Raw genomic sequence first — 18,091 nt, forward strand, 5'->3', positions numbered from 1 at the left:
CAAGCATCAGGGTGAAATAAGTCTCCCCTACTTTCAAATCCACTCTTGCCTATCCACCCGGGAAGGCCAAATACCTCCACAGGTTGGGGAAAAGGGACAAAATCCCCAGTTAGGATGGGACAGCTTCAGCAGCCCTTAGGAAGAAGCTGCAGGAGAGGGAGGTGGAGAGTGGCCCGAATCCCTGCCCAAATTCAGCACTGAGATGTAGGGAGATAAAATTGAATTATTTTGGTGATGGAAATTTAAAGAAGACTTAGTACCAGCCAAATGTGAAATGCTAGTATTATCATCCATGAACAGACTTGAGGCCACAGTCTAGGAAATGTCCCTAGGGACCAAGGTCTGCTACTGGGAAGCAAAACATGTCATTTACTTCAGCTGCTTGCTTGCTTGCACATGCTTGCTTGTGAGAACCAATCTACAAAGAGGATGCCTCTCAGGATCCCCAGCATCCTACCAACCTCCCACTTTTTATTTTTTTACCCCTTCTGGGTTGCTCTTGGGACACAGCTTGTCTGCATTTGCATCTGTCAGATAGACCAAGAGGGTGCGGCCCGGCAGTGGGGGCAGGCTGTGCTTCACAGAGAGGTCCACGGCTATCTCCAGCGCCTGTCGATACCGAGCCAGCATCTCACTGTCGTATTTCCACTGTCTGCAGGCAGGAAAGACACAGACAAAAGGGCTCAGGGGCTTCTCTGTTTGCCACTTTAAGGTAGATAGAAATATGAGAACTTGCCACTTAAGTAGTGAGTCTTCACCCCCCTCCCACACCCTGCCTCCAAGGCCAGTAGAGAAGACTGGGGCAGAGCTTCCCTTGGCCTGAATTCTACAGGAGCCTCCTAATCCATTCTCACGGCAGGAGAGAAGTCATCTGTACACCCACTCTCTGACATCACTTGCCATGCTTAACACATCAATCCATATTTGCTTCATGAGGTAAAATTTAACTGCTACACATATTTAAAATGTATTTTAAAGAAAAAGTACTACTTCCTTACTCTGAAAACTGGCCATTAACGAGAAAAGAACTGAGCATTCATCCCACCTTTCCAGTACAATCTCTATTACAGGGTAACTAAATAGCTTTAGTTGATGAGAGAGGTTCTTTTTTAGAATTCCAGCTAATAAACATGGGGTATGACAGAAAATCCCCATTCTGCAATTGCTAATGAAACAATTGGTTCAGAGAAAGATCATCAATGGATGAACCATTAAGTGTACAGTGGAGAGATCAAGCTGTCATCCCCAAAGAGCACTAATCAATCTTATCATCAGTAGGATTGAGACTACCAGACTTGTTGGGCCTTCTGATCCTGTCTCTTATCAGGAAGCAAAAAAGTCTGATGGTCTCACTCCTAGTGTACAAAGGATCACCTATGAAATATTCTTAGAAAAAAAAGTTAAATCTGAATTATTTAAGCCTTTGGGTTTAATGCCTAGGGTTCATGCAATAGAGAAATAAGTTAGATGACACCACAGGGAAGTAGACAAATCTAGAATATGGGACATTTGGGGCCCTTGAACTTGGTTCAATATGGGGCCCTTGAACCTGGTTTCCATAGCAAGTCAATGGAGATGAAAACAATTAAAAGATTAAAAGAGATTTAAGAGACTTAATAACCAAATGTAATGTGGATGCCTAGTTTCGATCCTGATTTGAATAAAACTGTGAAATAGTATTTTTGAGAAAGATGAAAATTTTTAATATGAACCAGATAATAAATGATAACACCAAGGAATTTTTTTTCAGGTTTTGTTAAGTATATTGACATTCTGATTATATAAGAAAATGTCTGTTTCAAGAGACACCTGAGAAGTAAAATAAAATGTGTCATGTTATTTGACATTTGCTTTGAAAAACATCTTCAAAAAAAGGAAAAAGAAAAAGAAGAAAGGGATCAGAAAAGGAAGTGTGGTAAAATGTAGATAATCACTGAATATGGCTAACAGTCTCATGGGAGTCCATTATACTATTTTTCATAATTTTTAATCTACAGAATTCAGTAATTTCAATCAGTGCTACCCAACAGAATTAAAATACAATTAATGAAATTAAATTAAAATTACACATGTAATTTAAAATATTCTGGTAGCCACAGTAGAAGTAGAAAGAGGGTGGCCAGTTAGCTCAGTTGGTTAGAGCTCGGTGCTCTTAACAACAAGGTTGCCGGTTCAATCCCCACATGGGCCACTGAGCTACGCCCTCCACAACTAGATTGAAAAAACTACTTGACTTGGAGCTGATGAGTCCTGGAAAAACACACTTAAATAAATAAAAGTTTTAAAAAATAAAAATTAAATAAAAGTAAAAAGAAACAGGAAATTAATTTAATATTACTTTTAATCTAATATATAAAAATATTTTCATTTTAACATTCAATTAATACAAAATTATAAATGATATATTTTAAATTATGAATGAGATGCTTTTTCATGCTGTGCTTAAATCCAGCATATCTCAGCCACATTTCAAGTGCTAGGCAGCCACATGTGGCTGGTGGCTAGCTACCTTACTGGCCAGCAAAGGCGTACTGTTTGGACTATAGCTTAGGCTTGATTCTTAATTGCCCTGTGTTCAGCCACTGATCTCTGATTCAGGACATTCCTGGCCACTGAGGTCTACCAGAAAGTCAGATGAGCCCTGCCTTTGCCTTGAATGAAAATGAATGAAGATACTGTTGAAGCATCTGAAAGGACAGGGTGCTGGGCCTTCATTAAGCTTACAGAACAGGTTTTGTCTGTGTTTGAACCTACTTGATAACTACATGAGTCAAAAGAAAAAAGGAAAGTAAATGGGTCAGAAAATACAGAGAGAGAAAAACAAAAACAAACATTATCACAGAGAAGAAAAAGAAAGAAAACCATGAACCAGAGCAGAAGCAGAGAAAACACTAACATGCACAAAGAGAAAGGGAGATGCTACACAAAGTCCCGGAATCCACGGAAACCAATAAAACAATCACAGAGAATAGAGCAGAGACCCAAACACAGATTTTGTTTCATGCTCTCTCTATAAGACAATGTTAAAGATAAGGTTTGCTGTGAAAGAGACGATTGCAACCAGACAAGTCTGAGCCATTGGGATGACTGACAAACATGTCTTTACAGAATAAAAGTTGAGGTTCCCAGATGGCTCCCAAACCCTGTCAGGGTACCTCTTGATGCCCACTCTTTGCTCCCAGGTAGCACGCGCACGCGCGCACACACACCTGGTCCTGTGTATTTTCAGCTTCTCCCGCTTGAGTTGCTCATACATCACAGGCATCATCATTGCTGCCCGAAGTTCCCGACGACTTAAGTTGCAGAGCTCTCTCTGCCATTTGGCTCGCCTCTTGCCATTTCTTGAATTTCTAATCATTATCCGCCTCATCAGTTGTGTGTTGCAAGGAAATGGCAATGCTGTGTGGTGACAGGTAAGTATCTGAGTCAAGCAGCTTCTATCCCCTCATCTTTTTTTCCCATCAATACCTGTCCTGTACCCCAACCCTTGTGACTAGCAAGCGTCTGACCTCTACCCATCCCACACCGTGAGACTAGAAGGCAAGAGGCTAAAAGTTAACAGTCATGCTGCCTCATCTATTCTCCAACATAAGAGACAAACAAGAGTTGGAAGAAGAGAGATAATACCTTTATTTTTAAGTTGAGCCTCAAGGTCATTGATGGAATCATGGGCATTAAGGAACCTGAATGGAAATTGCCGACTATGGATCACAGATTTCTGGAAAGCAAGGGAGGGGTCATGAGCGTGTGGGGCATTCGGGGCCTCAGTGACCAGGAGTACAAGACAACCACTCTAGGTTTGTGGGGAGGTGAGGAAAGACAAGACGGATATTAGAGAGAGACACAGAGAAAGGGAGGAGAGATTAAAGAAAAGAGAAAGTCGTCATATGAGAATATGAGAAGTAGATAAAGAGGCGAGGAAGTAACAGGAGAGCTGCTTCTCTTCTGTCAGACTCCCTCTGAAGTCAGTTTAAATCACCCGAAGTGCCTCTTCCTGTAAATCACTGATCTCAGAAAAGAAAAAGGAAAATTCTTATACTCTAAGTTCTCCAAGTGTTGATGAATTCCCCAGAACTATCTCCCCCAACCTAACCTGTATCTCCATACCTATTTATAGGCCACAAGGAAATAGCTTGGTGGCCATGACCTTCCCCAGCCACTAGAAAAAGCCTGGCTTCCAAAGCTGCAGCAGCATCTCCACACCCACCCCCAGTGGCTGGGCCATGCAGCTCCCTGCCCTCACACATACCACATGCTGGAGTCTCTGCAGTACGAGCTCGTGATGGTGGGACTGATTCCAACCCGCAGCAGGTTGCACAGATTCCGAAGCATGGCCATGAATGGGAGCTTCCCATTGTCTGCAGAAGGTCGGGCATAGGGGGAGAAAACCAATGAAGATGAATGAGAGGTCAGAAACACAGAGCAAGGAGTTCAGAGGTCATGTAGAAAATTCATGATGGAGGGAGTGAGGCAAGATATGACCTATCTCACTCAAATGTTTAAGTTCTAGAAAGGAAAAAAAAAAAAGGTTGGCCTGAGTCTGGAGAAAATTTATACAACACTGTTTATTGGGTGGCTGTTTCAATAAAACAACTTATGTTATCACTTTGGTCTGTTGGCTCCAGCCCTGAGATTGGGGCTCAATTTTGGCAAAATGTATTCTCTAATCTGGAGTGATGATTTCCAAACTTTTAGATGGCTGAAGAGAAATCCTTCCTAGTGGCACGTCTGTTTATTTATAAATTGTATACATGTAGTATAATCATTAGTAATATTTCAAGGCAACAATATACACTTAAGGTTCACCATTAATAACAGTGAGTGTAAATCCATATTTCAAATAGTCTTCTTGATACTTTTTAAGTTTTCTGGCCAAACTTCTTGTAAGATCTGATTAATCATTTTTCACTTAAGAATAGGTGAAAAAGACTTGCAACGAAGCACAATTTCACCTGTCACTTTCTTATTGTTCCTTTGTCCTGTGATATTAGTATTATCTTCTACATAGTTTCTTAATCATAATCTTTTAAGGCTTATGCCAATTTTAGAGGGTAGTTTGCTTACTACTGAATAATAATTCTAAATCCATCATGATTCAAAGATAAGTTGCAATGTTACATGATTGTAAGACCAAAAAAAGCGAGGGAGCACCATCAATGCCCTCATATTGTGGACCTCCTTTTCCTCAGTAAACCTCAAGTGTCATGTGTGACACATAACCACACACCATATGAGATAAGAGGCGAGGGGGTTCAATCCATATAATAAATATTCGAAAATTTCCTCTTATCTTTTAGATAAATGTAAGCATAAGTAGGAGGTGTGATATTTTTCCTAAGTACCAGAGGTACATTAAGACCACTTTAGAAGCCAGGCCTGTCGGCCCCTACACCCATATACCAAGCATCACATGCATTATCAGCAGCTTTCATCAGGAGAGGAGAAAAATTAGGTTGTATACACAGTATGAATGATGCATAACAACTGATGAACTATTGTATCCTTTGTAAAGTCATCTCTCAACTTTTGCTATGTATGAAAGGTTTTTTTTAGATCATTTTGATAAGAACTTAAGTCCAATATCATATTTATGATCTAGAAAATAACCTGAGTATTTGTCCTATAAATTGAGAAATTCACTGTTCATTACAAAAAGTTTTTAGTTAAGGAGCCTGCGGTCTCCAAAGAGGGGTCTGCATATCTAATTACATTTTATCTTATATTTCATACTTATATTTATATATTTTAATATTTTCTATTATTTATTTATATTTACTTTCATATCTATATATTAATTATATTTTATGTATTTTTTTTAAAGTACATTATTTATTTGTACATGTACAAAATTAAAAACAATACATATATATATATATTCCAAAAATTTTTTTGCAATATATGATAAAAAAAACCCTGGAAACCAGTGATTAGGCTATGGGCATTAGTCTCAGCCAAGAAAAATATCGCAGTTTTTAATTTCAGGGGCAGAAGGAGGAAGTGAAAGTTTTCTTTATTCTACTCACCCAAAGTTGAATCAATATTGGGGAAGAGGGATATTGTCGGGAATCTGTGTGCACGTGTGTGTACTTTAATCCCCATGTGATTCTGATGTGTACACCACCAGTGACAACCACAAAGTGAGAGGAGTGCTAAGCAGCTGAGCAATTCAGGCTCCCCTGAGTACAATCTATGAACAGCATTTCACAAAGAAATAAGGCAAAAGCCAACTTGGGCTTCTGAAGCTTCAAAATATGAAGTCTACAAACCTCAAGCAGTCAAAAGTTAGATGTTTCTCAACAGAAAGAAGTTGACTTTACATTTTCAAAGATGAAAGAGGAAGTAAAAGAAATCAAAATGGAATAGAAAGAGCCTTCTATAGATAAAAATAAACTAACAACAAAAAAAAAACAGAGAAAGAGAAAGAGGAGATTGAAAGTAAGTTGATACTCCCCGAGTTGAACTTTTTTAAATGAATGTAAACAAATTACCTAAAATGTCCATGTCTCAAATACAGAATTTGTGGAGATTCTACTATGCCATATGCCAGTCAATTCTACTTTGTTTGGATGAGTTACACAGATACTGATAAAATTATAATTAGAGAGAAGGAAGGTGCCACTTTTGTTGTGTGTTGATAAAGCCTTGTATATCACCTAACCACATCTGGCATAATAACCTATCTATGATGCCAATGCTTCTCAAAGCAGGAACCACTGTCCACTTAGGTGGACAATAGCAAACTTTGCAAGTCAAATCATTTTCAGTGATGCAACTACCAAGCAAGAGAATAAGTGCATCATGCCATTGAAATCTTCTACTAAGGGCCCAAAATGGAGAGGCATAAATGCGGAAGGGAGTGAGATAGTCAAGGTTACTCTACCAATGAGTTCCTCCCAGACGGAAGCTTTGTTCCCCCGCAAGCTCAGCTCCCGTTCCCAGGTGTCTGGCCGAGACAGCTTCATCCGCTTCCCAGCTCTATTAGAATCCCATGGCCCAGGGAGGCGACTTCGAGAAAAGGCCTGTAGGTTGGAGGGGTATCTGGAACAGAGGAGGAAAAGTTTATCATTTCAAACCCAGGTGCAAATAACTCAGGAAAGAATAGGTGAGTCAGTCGAAGTCATTCAGTCAATGTTTACAAGCCATGGCTGCCCAAACTAACGTTGCTGGGGTCAGAACTACAGAGATTGGGGCCATGGATGTTGAAAAAGTCCTGGGGTTGCCCAGATGGAATGTACATTCAGGGTGTATCTTCTCACTTGTAGCCCAGCAGGGCCTGGACGTGCTTGGGCAGGCTCCTGGATATGCAGTCGCTGTACCAACTTCTTCAGGGTGAACCTTGGTTGGTTCTTTTTTCTCTGGCACCGCATTATAGGTCTTCTCGAACTGTGGAATATCCCCAAATCCCCACATGGGTCATTAACCTACAACCATGGTCACTTTCTTCAGAAGGCTGAACCTAAGATCACTCTACACATATGAGGTCATTTTCTTTCTCCAAAGTGGATCTGGGCAAAGAGTGGGCATCGGGGGTGAAAATCTCTAGCAACAAGAGTTCCTGTGGTGAGCATAAAATAGCAGTGTTTTTGGGTCACTGTGTTTCATTTACACAAGATTAAACTATCCATGGTAAATGGGATCATTGGCTTGTGAAAAACAAGATAGGGGTAGAATGAACAGAGAACATCTGTTCTTAGAGGAAAGGAAAGAGAAAAGCAGCTCTTATTTAGATCTCTGAGACTTGGAACAAGTCAATGGAGGCATCAGAACAATGCAGGCTGTGAGGAGTTAAAAAACTAAACAAGTTGGCTTCCAGAATCTTCTATGGCAGAAGAGCTAAGTTCAGGACATATTCATAGAATGAAAAGATCACCTGACCAACTTAGAATGTATTTCTTGTCATGCTAATATATATTTTCCTAATAATCTATTTTAATGATATGATGGTGATAGCTATCACTTAGTGCCCGGTATTGTTAGAAATACTTGAAATACAATAACTGATTTAAGCTTCACAAAAACCCAATGAAGTAGGTACTGGTATTATCCTCATTTTATATCTGAGGAAACTCAGGCAAGATAGGATCAATCATTTGGCCAAAGTTACATAGCCCCCAAAGTGCTGGTGGCGGTGGGATTCAAACCCAAGTGGTCTGAATGCAGATTCTATGCTCTTAACCACTTAATTCAATGCCTTATTTGTCATTAATGTAAAAACAACGTGTTAAATTTGTTTTTAAAACTTCCTATGGAAGGTAGATATTTCATGTCTTTAACTCATTTATCCAGCTGGACACGCCATCTGTCAGTAAAGTAATACCAAGGAGAGTGAAATGGAAAAAAAAAAGAGAGCCTTTCCCAGTGTTCTCAAAACCTGACCCCATAACCACAGCTGAGATTCCCTAGAGGGGAAATTGGCATGTGCCCTACCACACTCATTATTAGTAATATTCTAAACCAAATGGGAATTCCATTTCTAAATATCAGTTGAGAAAAAATCGTACATGCAAGTATAGAACCCCAGAACAAGGCACTCACCTTCTTCTGTTCATCTTTAAGATGTTGAAGGTACTTTGGCAAATATCGCTGTGTCTTAGAAAATGGACGCTTCGTCCTCTGTAGGGACAAGAGAAGCAGTTTCAAAAAGGGAAAGGAGGTTGTCCCTGGAGAGATCCATTCCGAGAGCCCCAAAGGCCCATCTCTACCAAAAAGGAAGCCAGACAGGAAAGAAGCAGCCCTGCCCTCTCTGCTCCCTGAGCTCTATCCAGCTCCTTTGTATTTTTCTGACTTCTTTTTTTCCTGGTAGTAGACACATGCCAGACGCTTGGTGTGGGATACCCCAGCGTCAGCATATTCCTTTGTCCCTCCCTTTCCAGAGAAAAGGGACCTGGGCTGTAAACGATCAGGGTTGAGGCAGGGACTGACTGGAGGGCGAGGGGACCGGCGGACGCGGCTTCTTGGCCCGGTGCTTCCGAGGGTTGTACTTGGCCAGCTGGTACTCATCAAACTGGGGCAAATTTGTCCGTCATAGCAGCACGCAGGCAGGCAGGACAGGGGTACCAGCTTGTTCTCCTCTCTTTCAGCCAGGCTCTGCAGAGAGACAGAAGAGACCACCAGGAGAGAAATTCCAAACGAATGCTCCAAAACAAAACAAGACCCTTCATGGGGTGAATGAGAGCATAGAATAGGAGGCGAGTTCCCAGCCCCAGCTCTAAAATGATAGTTTCTGCGATACCAGGTTAGTCAGTAGACCTCTATGGTTCTGTTTGCTTCACTGTAAATACGAGGTACAGAATAAGACCGATTTTTCTCAAACTGTGTTCTTCTCAATCGTATTCTCCCCTTTGGGCAACCCAGACTGGTACAGTGAGATGCTATCCTGTCTGGGCACCAAGGTTGAGGACAGCTGGGGGGAACCAAACTTAGAATTTCCTCCAGGGATGCAGTGAGCAAAGGAGAGGGAACCAAGTGAGGGCCAAAGCCCAGGGAAGTGGGTGCCATACCTGGTAGAACTCGGCTACCTGGATCCAGTCAGAAGGTAGCTGAACAATGGCACAGAAATATCGTCGCAGGTGGGGACGGCAGACTGGCAAGAAGGCAGCAATGGCCAAGACCTGGTTGGCCACATCCCGGACATTCAGCTGCTGCCTGGCATACAGAGATGCCTAGGGCACAAGGTGGGGAGCGTTGGCATCTCAGCCACTTCTCCCAGAGCTTCACGCCCTAAACTAACTTCTTATCTAGCCCACCTGCATAAAACCTTTCCTGAGCCCTCCATATTGCCTGTAAACTATAAAGTCTAAGCCTCTTGGCTTTGCATTCTAAGTCCTCCATAATCCAGCCCGTATCCATCTTTGCACCATGTCTTCTCCTGAGTCTACTGATCACCTCCCAAGTCAACCAGGCCCTTTCCTCTTTGGAAGACCTCCTACCACCAACATCTATCAAGACCAACCCAGGGTTCAAAGTGCTAATTAAACCTGCCATCTTTCAAAGCCTCATAGAAAACATTTATCCCCTCTTCTTTGCTTCTGAAACATTTACTACCTACTATACCCTTTGCATTTACATAATACTTGGGAGTGTTTTGCTGAATTAACAATACCATAAGCTCCTTAAAGAGCCACATGATGTTTCGTTCTCTGTGGGTATGACGCCCAAGGCCTAGCACTGTATACTTAGCTGTGCACTTGCTAAACAAGCAAACCTTGGTATACTCCTTCCAAATCCCACCTTCCCCACTCCTCAAAGGGAGCAGGGACCAAGCCACAGACTCACCTGGGCACCCTACTGCCTTCCTAACTGAAGCTCCTTCTACCTGCAGCATGAATCTAGTCACCATCCCCTCACATACCATAAGCACATTCCCTAGCTTCCCACTCTCATCCCCTCCTTCATGCCACAATACCTTGAGGATAAACTCAGGCTCCAAGGGACCAAGTTCATTACAGACTTCCAGGAGGGAAGTCTTGGTAGGGTCGGCTGCATCTTTCATGTTTACCTTTGATGCCACAGTAGAGCACAGCAAGCTCATTAGAGCCATCTGGGAATTAGGAAAGAGAGGGAAGGAACGAGAAAAGAGCTAATAAGGACCAACTTCAGCATCTACTCAGGCCAACTTACAAAATCAAGGACAGAGAGAATGGACCCCAATTCAGGAAGATGTTTGTCCAACTGAGAAGTTGGAAAAGGGCACTAGGGAGTGAGAAATAAGAGCTGGGTAATGCCCCTTCCTTCCCCTTCTGTCTGTGGAGGGGATCTGGCTCAGCCTTTGGGCACCACTCCTCCCACCCACCCGACACCCTTCCCTCCACCACCATCACCTCTCCCCCACTCTGGAACTTTTACCTTCTTTTCCTGAAGGACCTGGTCAGTGAGCTCAGGACAAGATTCAGAGTCCCCATGGGTGAGCTTCAGGGCCAGCTCCTCCTCCATCTCCTCCTCTCCCAAGCTTAGACTATAAAAAGGCATCTGAGCCTCTGCCCATTCCTTCTCTTCTGGCTTTTTCTTTTCTGAAGAGGACCGGTGACCCTGGGGATAGTGGCAGTTATTAATCACAGCATGCGCCTACAGCCCCTCAAATACAGACAGATCTGAAGGCAGCTCCCAGGTGGAGGAAGAGTCCACATCTGTCTTCTAGCACCTAAACTCCTTTCCCTTCACACCCAGTACTGATCTATCCTGTCTGATGTAGGGATCTTACCGTCACACACACCATCTTTCCTGACACAACCTTTGCTCAGATGCTTCATGATCTTCCCCTTGCTTTTCATCTCTTTGTTGACATCACAGCCTAGGAGCCTGGCGCCCCCCATAACACACCTCCTATGATGCTATTAAAATACTTTGGAGTCAGAAGAAAAAGGGCCACATCCCAGGTGAATCCCCCAGCAACCTTGGGCTGCTTAACCTCTGAACCGCAGCTTCCTCATTCCCCACCACCTACCTGATGGGGCCGTTAGAAGACTAAATGGGATAGTACATGTATGAGTCTTAGCAAATTGCAAAGCCCTAATAAATGTAAGATGGCAGTAGCTGTAATCCTGACAATGACCCTGTGAGGTAGACTTTCACTGACCTCCTTTCAAATGTGAGGAAATTAAAGCTTCATAAGTTTAAGAGTCTTGCCCAAGGTTGTATGGCTTGTAATTGGCAGAGACAGTACAGAGCTCAGATTAGCCTTTACTTCAGTCCAAATCCCGAGGTGTGTTTGTCTCCAACTCTGACCTGTATCCTACATGTGCTCATATATGTGTGTATAAGGACATGTGTGTATAAGGACATGTGTTTGTACAAGAACATATAGGAGAGTGGGCCAGGGTACAGCAGATGTGTCTCCTGCCTGATGCAAGATTTCAAAGTACTTGATAAACTCTGCTACTGCAATAGCCTGCTGGCTTTCCTCCTGCAGAGGCTTTCTAAGGACAGGGGCTAATTTTGCTCTATTGTCCAGAACCTCTGAATCAGATATGCAATAAGAGTAATGTGCTGATGAAGACAGCCCTGAAGTAAAGGGCACCTCGGGAAGAGGATTTGAGGAGAGAAGGTACAAGACACAGAGCAGCACAGAGAGACGCTATGGCACTGAACGTTAGGGACTAGAGCATCCGACAGACATGACTGGAGTCAAGACAAATGCCTGGAGCTATTACCAAAGCTGTTTCCTGAGCTCTCTCTGTGGCAAAGGTGGGTTTCAGGGCCCTGGGGCAGGTCAGAAGGCCTAGTCCCTCAGAGAGGCTCTGAGCCCTCCAGGTTGGTGGCCCAGAGAACAGGTAGTTGCTGGTGTTCAGGCTGCACAGATCGGCTTGCACCAGGTGAGGTAACTGGAGACACGGGAGCAAGGGGCTGGCAGACACAGTGCTCTTTAGAACGGGGAGTGTGGCCAGGCACCGGTTCTCCAAGGAGAGGATGTCCAGGTGGGCAGATGCGTGCCCATGTGGTTTCTCCATGGTCTTCAGGTCAGGAAGTGTGGCCAAGCACCGGTTCTCCAAGGAGAGGATGTCCAGGTGGGCAGACGTGTGCCCATGTGGTTTCTCCATGGTCTTAAGGTCAGGAAGTGTGGCCAGGCACCGGTTCTCCAAGGAGAGGATGTCCTGGTGGGCAGACGCATGCTCATGTGGTTTCTCCACAATCTTCAGGTCAGGAAGTGCGGCCAAGCACCGGTTCTCCAAGGAGAGAATGTCCAGGTGGGCAGACACACGCCCATGGAGTTTTTCCATGGCTGGAGCCCAACCAATATATCCTAGAAGGAGAGAAAGACAGATGATGAGCACTTGGCTGCACTGGGAGCGCATTTACACAGGGAGTATATCTTTCCCAGAGCCCCCTGGTAATGCCAGTGACCTGCAGGCAGAGAACCAGTGTTTCTTTTTCCAAGACTAGGTTCATTATAAGGATGTATTCAGGGAGTGTTCTACAGAGAATACAGGGAGTATTCTAAAGGAGAGAGTAGGGAAAGATAAGGCAAAAGCTTAAGAGAAGTTAAAGAGAGAGAGAGAGAGAGAGAGAGAGAGAGAAGAAGGAGGAGGAGGAGGAGGAGAGGAGGAGGAGGAAGGGAGGGAGGAAGGAAGGAAGCAAGGAAGGGTCTTCTCATGAAGGGGTAAAGGAGCCCCCCAGGACCACAGGTGTGACCCCAACTTAGTACAGGAGCCTCACTTGTAACCTAGACTCTGGATTCTTAGCTCCAGAGAAACAAACATTTTGATCAAGCTGTCTACATTCACCACCTCAACTTCCTTGCTCCTACTCACTCTTCAACCAACTCAATGGGATTCTGTGCCCACTATTCCTCCAAGCCTGTTCCTCTTAGATTACTAATGGAATTCTTACTTCTACAAAAAGAGAAATGCCTGGGCCCTTATCATACTTCATCTCTCAAGTAGAATATGATATTGTTGATCACTCTCTCACTGAAACTCTCTTTTCCTTTGGCTTCCATGGTGCTACTCCCCTGGATTTCCTCTTACAGTTCTGACCACACCTTCTTGATGGTTCCTTCTCTGCCATTCTTTGAATATTAATGCTCCTTAAGAGTTCTCTTCTAATCATTCTACATACCTTCCCAGCATAGTCTCACCTATTCTGCGGCTCCGAATAACATTTCTACCGCTGGCAACTCACAAATTTATTGCTTGACGTAGATCTTGTCTGAACTTCATACTCATTTATCCATTTTCCTGTTGGACATCTCCATTTGGATGATTCAAAGGTACGCGAAACTCCATACATCCCAAATGTGTCATCTTTCTCCCACTCCTACATCTTCCCCAAATCCCTCCCTCCTCTTTTGCCCCCTCTACTTACAGGGATTTGAAGTGAAATAGATTTGAGTTAAATCGTCGGGACCCTGAATCCACCTGGGACCTTGGGCTAGTTACGTAAACTCTTTGTGCCTCAGTTTCCTCATCTACAAAACTGAAATAAATGTCTCCCCGCCCAGAGTTGTTATAGGAATAAATGAGAGAAAATATATTAAGCACTTAGAGCAGTGCCTGGAGCTTAGTAAGTGTTCAATAAATGGAATCTATTGCTAGTTGTTATCACCCAGTAAAGGAGCAAATCCTATCGACAGTGTCTCTCTAATCTATCCAATTCTCTCCATTCTGCCTGCCATCACCTTTGTTGAACCCCTCCAATGCATATGCATGCAGTATGTAGATCTATCTAAAGGAGCTCCCCAATACATACCCCCAGCCACCACTTGCTACATCATGTTTGTCGTGATAAAAAATTTCTTGTTTGCTTATTTGCTGACCTGTTCACTGTTTCTCCTTACTAAAACAGAACTACCTGTGGGTCAGGGTTCCTTTGTCCTGTTTGCCTCTGTATGATCAGCACCACACACATAACCTGGCTTCTGATCACCTCCCAGCCTCATCTACTGCCACTCCCATCTAAATCTAAGCTTCAAACTATCCAACTCTTTTCAGGCTTATGAACTGCCAAGGTAGCTCTCGACTCTGGATCTTTGCACAGGCAGATGCCTGGAAACACTCGTCCTTGTACCAAGACCACCTCCTTTACCAGGCCAAATTCTACTTTCCTCTCACTCTGCAGGCCTCAAGGAACCTTTGCTGACACCCGGCGCCAGTCTAGTTTAGGTAGCCCTATGTTCTCAAACCCCGTATCTTCTCTATCATAGGACACATTGTCTGTATTATAACTGCCTGTTTATTTGTCTTTCATCCCATTAAGTTCCTGGGACAGAGACCCTTCTGGCCTTGTTCACTACTGTTTTTACAGAGGTGGGTTTTAGAGGCTTTTGGGAATCTAGTGAAAGCTGTTGAGCTTTTTACTCAGAAAACATGAGTATATACTGTTTTGCACTCCATTTTCCAGGGAGTCCATCCATGGATCTCAGAATCTCCATTAACTGCAAATTAAGAAACTCTGCCTGACAGAGTTCTTGAACTTATATCATTAGGAATGTATTTACTTATTATTTGGGCAAATGCTTATTTCCTATTTACATTTAAGTATTTTAGGAATAAGGATGTTGTTAAATCAATCACTTTAAACCTTAATGCAAACAGCTTGTGGACAGGGATGTAGAATACTTTCAAGAAAACCTGAATGGACTGACAACCCACGTGTCCACATGGCTCAGTTGGTTAGAGCGAGCTCTGAACAACAAGGTCGCTGGTTCAATTCCCGCATGGGATGGTGGGCTGCACCCCCCCTCCCACCCATTGAAAAACTGGCAACTGGATTTGGAGCTGAGCTGCGCCCTCCACAACTAGTTTGAAGGACAACAACTTGGAGCTGATGGGCCCTGGAGAAACACACTGTTCCCCAATATTCCCCAGTAAACTTAAGAAAGAGAAAACAACAAAAAGAGAATGATGGACCTCTGTGCCCTGCACACTTCTTTCATGTCTTTGCACTATATAAGCCACCAGAGGAAAGAGTGGGGAAATCTCAGAATTAACTCAAGATTTTGTTTTTTAATCTCAGAACAAAAATTAAGTTAACAGAAAAATACAGTTAAATATTTTTTTGCACTCTGGAGTTTGTGAGGGAGATTCACCTGCAAACTACAAACAAAAAGTCCCCGCCCCACATCTCTAGCTCCATTCTCCAGGGATAACCACTGCTAACAGTTTTACATTGAACAGTTTCAGACACTTTCTATGCATATACAAATAAATGTATATGTCTCTTCCACCACCACCTTTTCTGTACTTCGCTTTACACGAAGAGGGTCATTACTTTAGACACTGCTCTGCACTTAGTATGTCTTGAAGACCTTGCCAAATTGACACATTAATCCCCACCATCACTTTTAAGTGGCTGTTGATACTCTATTGTGTTAAGCACAACTCGGGTTTCCTGACTACAAACAGCGCTCAGACCACCGCTGTTTGTGGCAGCTCCTCTCCCCTAAGGAGCACACACACCAGGGAAGTAAGAGACTCATTCTCACTTGGTCTCTCCCTTCCCCTTCCGGTGTCCTTCCACGCCCTGCCCCCTCCTTCTCCGCTGGCTTTCTCATCTGCCCTGCTCCGTTTTCCTTCCACGCACACACACACACATGCTCCAGGAGCTACAGGCAGGAGCCGGGCTGACAGACCCCCCGGCGTTCGTCCCGCCTGAGTCTCGGCCGCACGCGGCCCTTCCCACCGGCTCTCGGCTGCCGAGCGCAGGGCCCCCGACCCCGGGCCAGGGATGTTTCTACCTGCGCTCGGACACTCCGGGGCTGGAGAAGAGGGTTGTCTGACGCGGCCCTTCTCGGTTCTCCGGGGCAGGAAGCAGGAGGCGGGCTCTGGGCTCGGCTGCTGGGAAGAGCGGGAGCGGGAGGAGGAGCCGGGCGGGGCGTGGGGCGAGGACTGCTCGGCGGCGGAGATGCGGGCTGGGCCCCGCCGCTGCTGGGGCCCGGGCCGTCGGCGGGCAGGGCCCGTGCTGGGCTGGCGGTGCGAAGGCCGAGGATATTGTAGCCTTTTCTGGGGCCTGTGTTTGGTACCCCTTGTTTTTTCTCAACCTGGTTTTCCTTTCTCCTGCCCCTCAGGCTTCCCCCTCTACCAAAGTCTCCCTTTTTACTAAATTTCCTCTCCTTTCTCCTGTTACATCTTGGAACGCAGGTTCTTGAAAAGGATTTTAGCATGTTCGCTGCTTATCTGAACACCTTTTTCCTAGTGTCAAAGATATTGGACTCTTAATGCATCCTAAAGTTACTTTCTGAAAATACAATTAAAAGGAGACAGTCTAAAGTAATGGCCTGTAACTAGGTGTAGATATGGAACAATTAAGGCAGGGAGAACTGAGAGCAGCCCATACAACTTCTGGGGGAAATCCGTGGATTACAAAAAATCTGTTTGGAGCCATGCTGAATGGTTAAGGCAGAACTATTTCCCCGAAGGTGGGATCAGGCTGAGGGAAGAGACTAGTGACCTTCAGGATAGTAATGCTAGTGCTATTTCGTAAAAGAGCAGGGTCAAAGAGATAGCAGAAGAAATATGTTTACCTCGTATAAAACAGATTATCTGTCTTCTGGAAAATATCCAGATAAACCACCTCTGTCTTGTAATACTGAAAAATCTCTCAACTGACAAGATATTTACAAACTCCAAATTCAGCTTTTCTTTCCCAGGGACAGTGCTAAATGCATATTGCCAATATTTGTTTCTTTGAGTACTACTTTTCTAAACTAGCCGCTCTCTTGAGTTTAAGAAATTTTTCTTCAGACTACTGTCTGATTAAACCAGAGGAGTTTTGCCAAACAAATAACTATACCAGAGCTGAGGAGGCATCCTTTTCCCCACTGGGATAACTCTCATGGAGTTATCTTATTTTTCTTATTTCTAAGTTCTTAAAGGATGGCTCACTTTCTCCTCCATATACAGCCTACACCTCTAATTGTTGATCAGTGGCATTGAGCTGCATTGTCCAACTGATGAGTTCAGTGTTCAAGACTGATTCCTTTCTGGGGGCAAAGGAGTGCCATCCCCTCAGCCCTTAGAAGTTTCTCTTAAGGGCCTTACCAGCTATTAAAATTGCTCACCTCTTCTGATCAGTTTCCTTGCACACTTCTTGTCCTCCCCCACTTTGATTCAACAAACATTTGCTAAGCACCTATCAAGTGTGAAGGATAGTGTGTAAAATATATAAAACATGCCTTCTTCTGAAGGCTTCTTATCATGAAGGAGACAGACATATGCAGAAGTCACAAAAATGCAAGGTGGATTATGAGAAGTGCTATGTTCCACTAAGGAATGAACTACAGGGTTATGTGAGGGAGGGACCTTGAGCGGCTTCCTGGAGGGGACAGACTTTGAACTGGGAAGGGCAGTCTTCTGATAAGAAATGGAGAAGGGAGTGAGAGTCTGAGGAATATAAAGACAATTGGTTCCACCAGATTTTTTTCCCCTTTGAATAATTCACAGCTTTAGAGTCACAGCTTGTGTTTCTGTTCAGTCTAACCACTGCCAACTTCAAAGCATCACACAAGTTATGCTATATGGGCAAGCACTTACTTGGTAGCACCTGACATCCCAGAAGAGCCCTTCTGGGCCATCTGAAAGCTGCAGAAGCCAATCAGCAGGTTACGTGAGCTTCAGGGCCTTCTCCCTTCTGATTCCTCTGGCTCAGAACACCCCCA

At 43.9% G+C, this 18,091-nt stretch overlaps 1 protein-coding gene across 1 annotated transcript in view; it reads right to left on the reverse strand.

Annotated features, from left to right (window-relative positions):
* TEP1 (telomerase associated protein 1) overlaps window positions 1-16,303 on the reverse strand; it is a 36,252-nt gene extending 19,949 nt beyond the window's left edge. The window contains 16 exon segments of the mRNA XM_033108989.1: window positions 484-652; window positions 3,210-3,399; window positions 3,628-3,718; window positions 4,250-4,293; window positions 4,296-4,358; window positions 6,881-7,038; window positions 7,257-7,282; window positions 7,284-7,340; window positions 7,342-7,383; window positions 8,536-8,613; window positions 8,923-9,087; window positions 9,501-9,662; window positions 10,406-10,540; window positions 10,846-11,028; window positions 12,150-12,739; window positions 16,172-16,303. Of these exon segments, the coding sequence (XP_032964880.1) occupies window positions 484-652; window positions 3,210-3,399; window positions 3,628-3,718; window positions 4,250-4,293; window positions 4,296-4,358; window positions 6,881-7,038; window positions 7,257-7,282; window positions 7,284-7,340; window positions 7,342-7,383; window positions 8,536-8,613; window positions 8,923-9,087; window positions 9,501-9,662; window positions 10,406-10,540; window positions 10,846-11,028; window positions 12,150-12,716 (2,130 nt within the window). The 5' untranslated portion in view covers window positions 12,717-12,739; window positions 16,172-16,303.
* Window positions 16,304-18,091: the final 1,788 nt, after the last annotated feature.

Source organism: Rhinolophus ferrumequinum, chromosome 6, assembly GCF_004115265.2.
Source record: "Rhinolophus ferrumequinum isolate MPI-CBG mRhiFer1 chromosome 6, mRhiFer1_v1.p, whole genome shotgun sequence".
Classification (NCBI taxonomy): Eukaryota; Metazoa; Chordata; class Mammalia; order Chiroptera; family Rhinolophidae; genus Rhinolophus; species Rhinolophus ferrumequinum.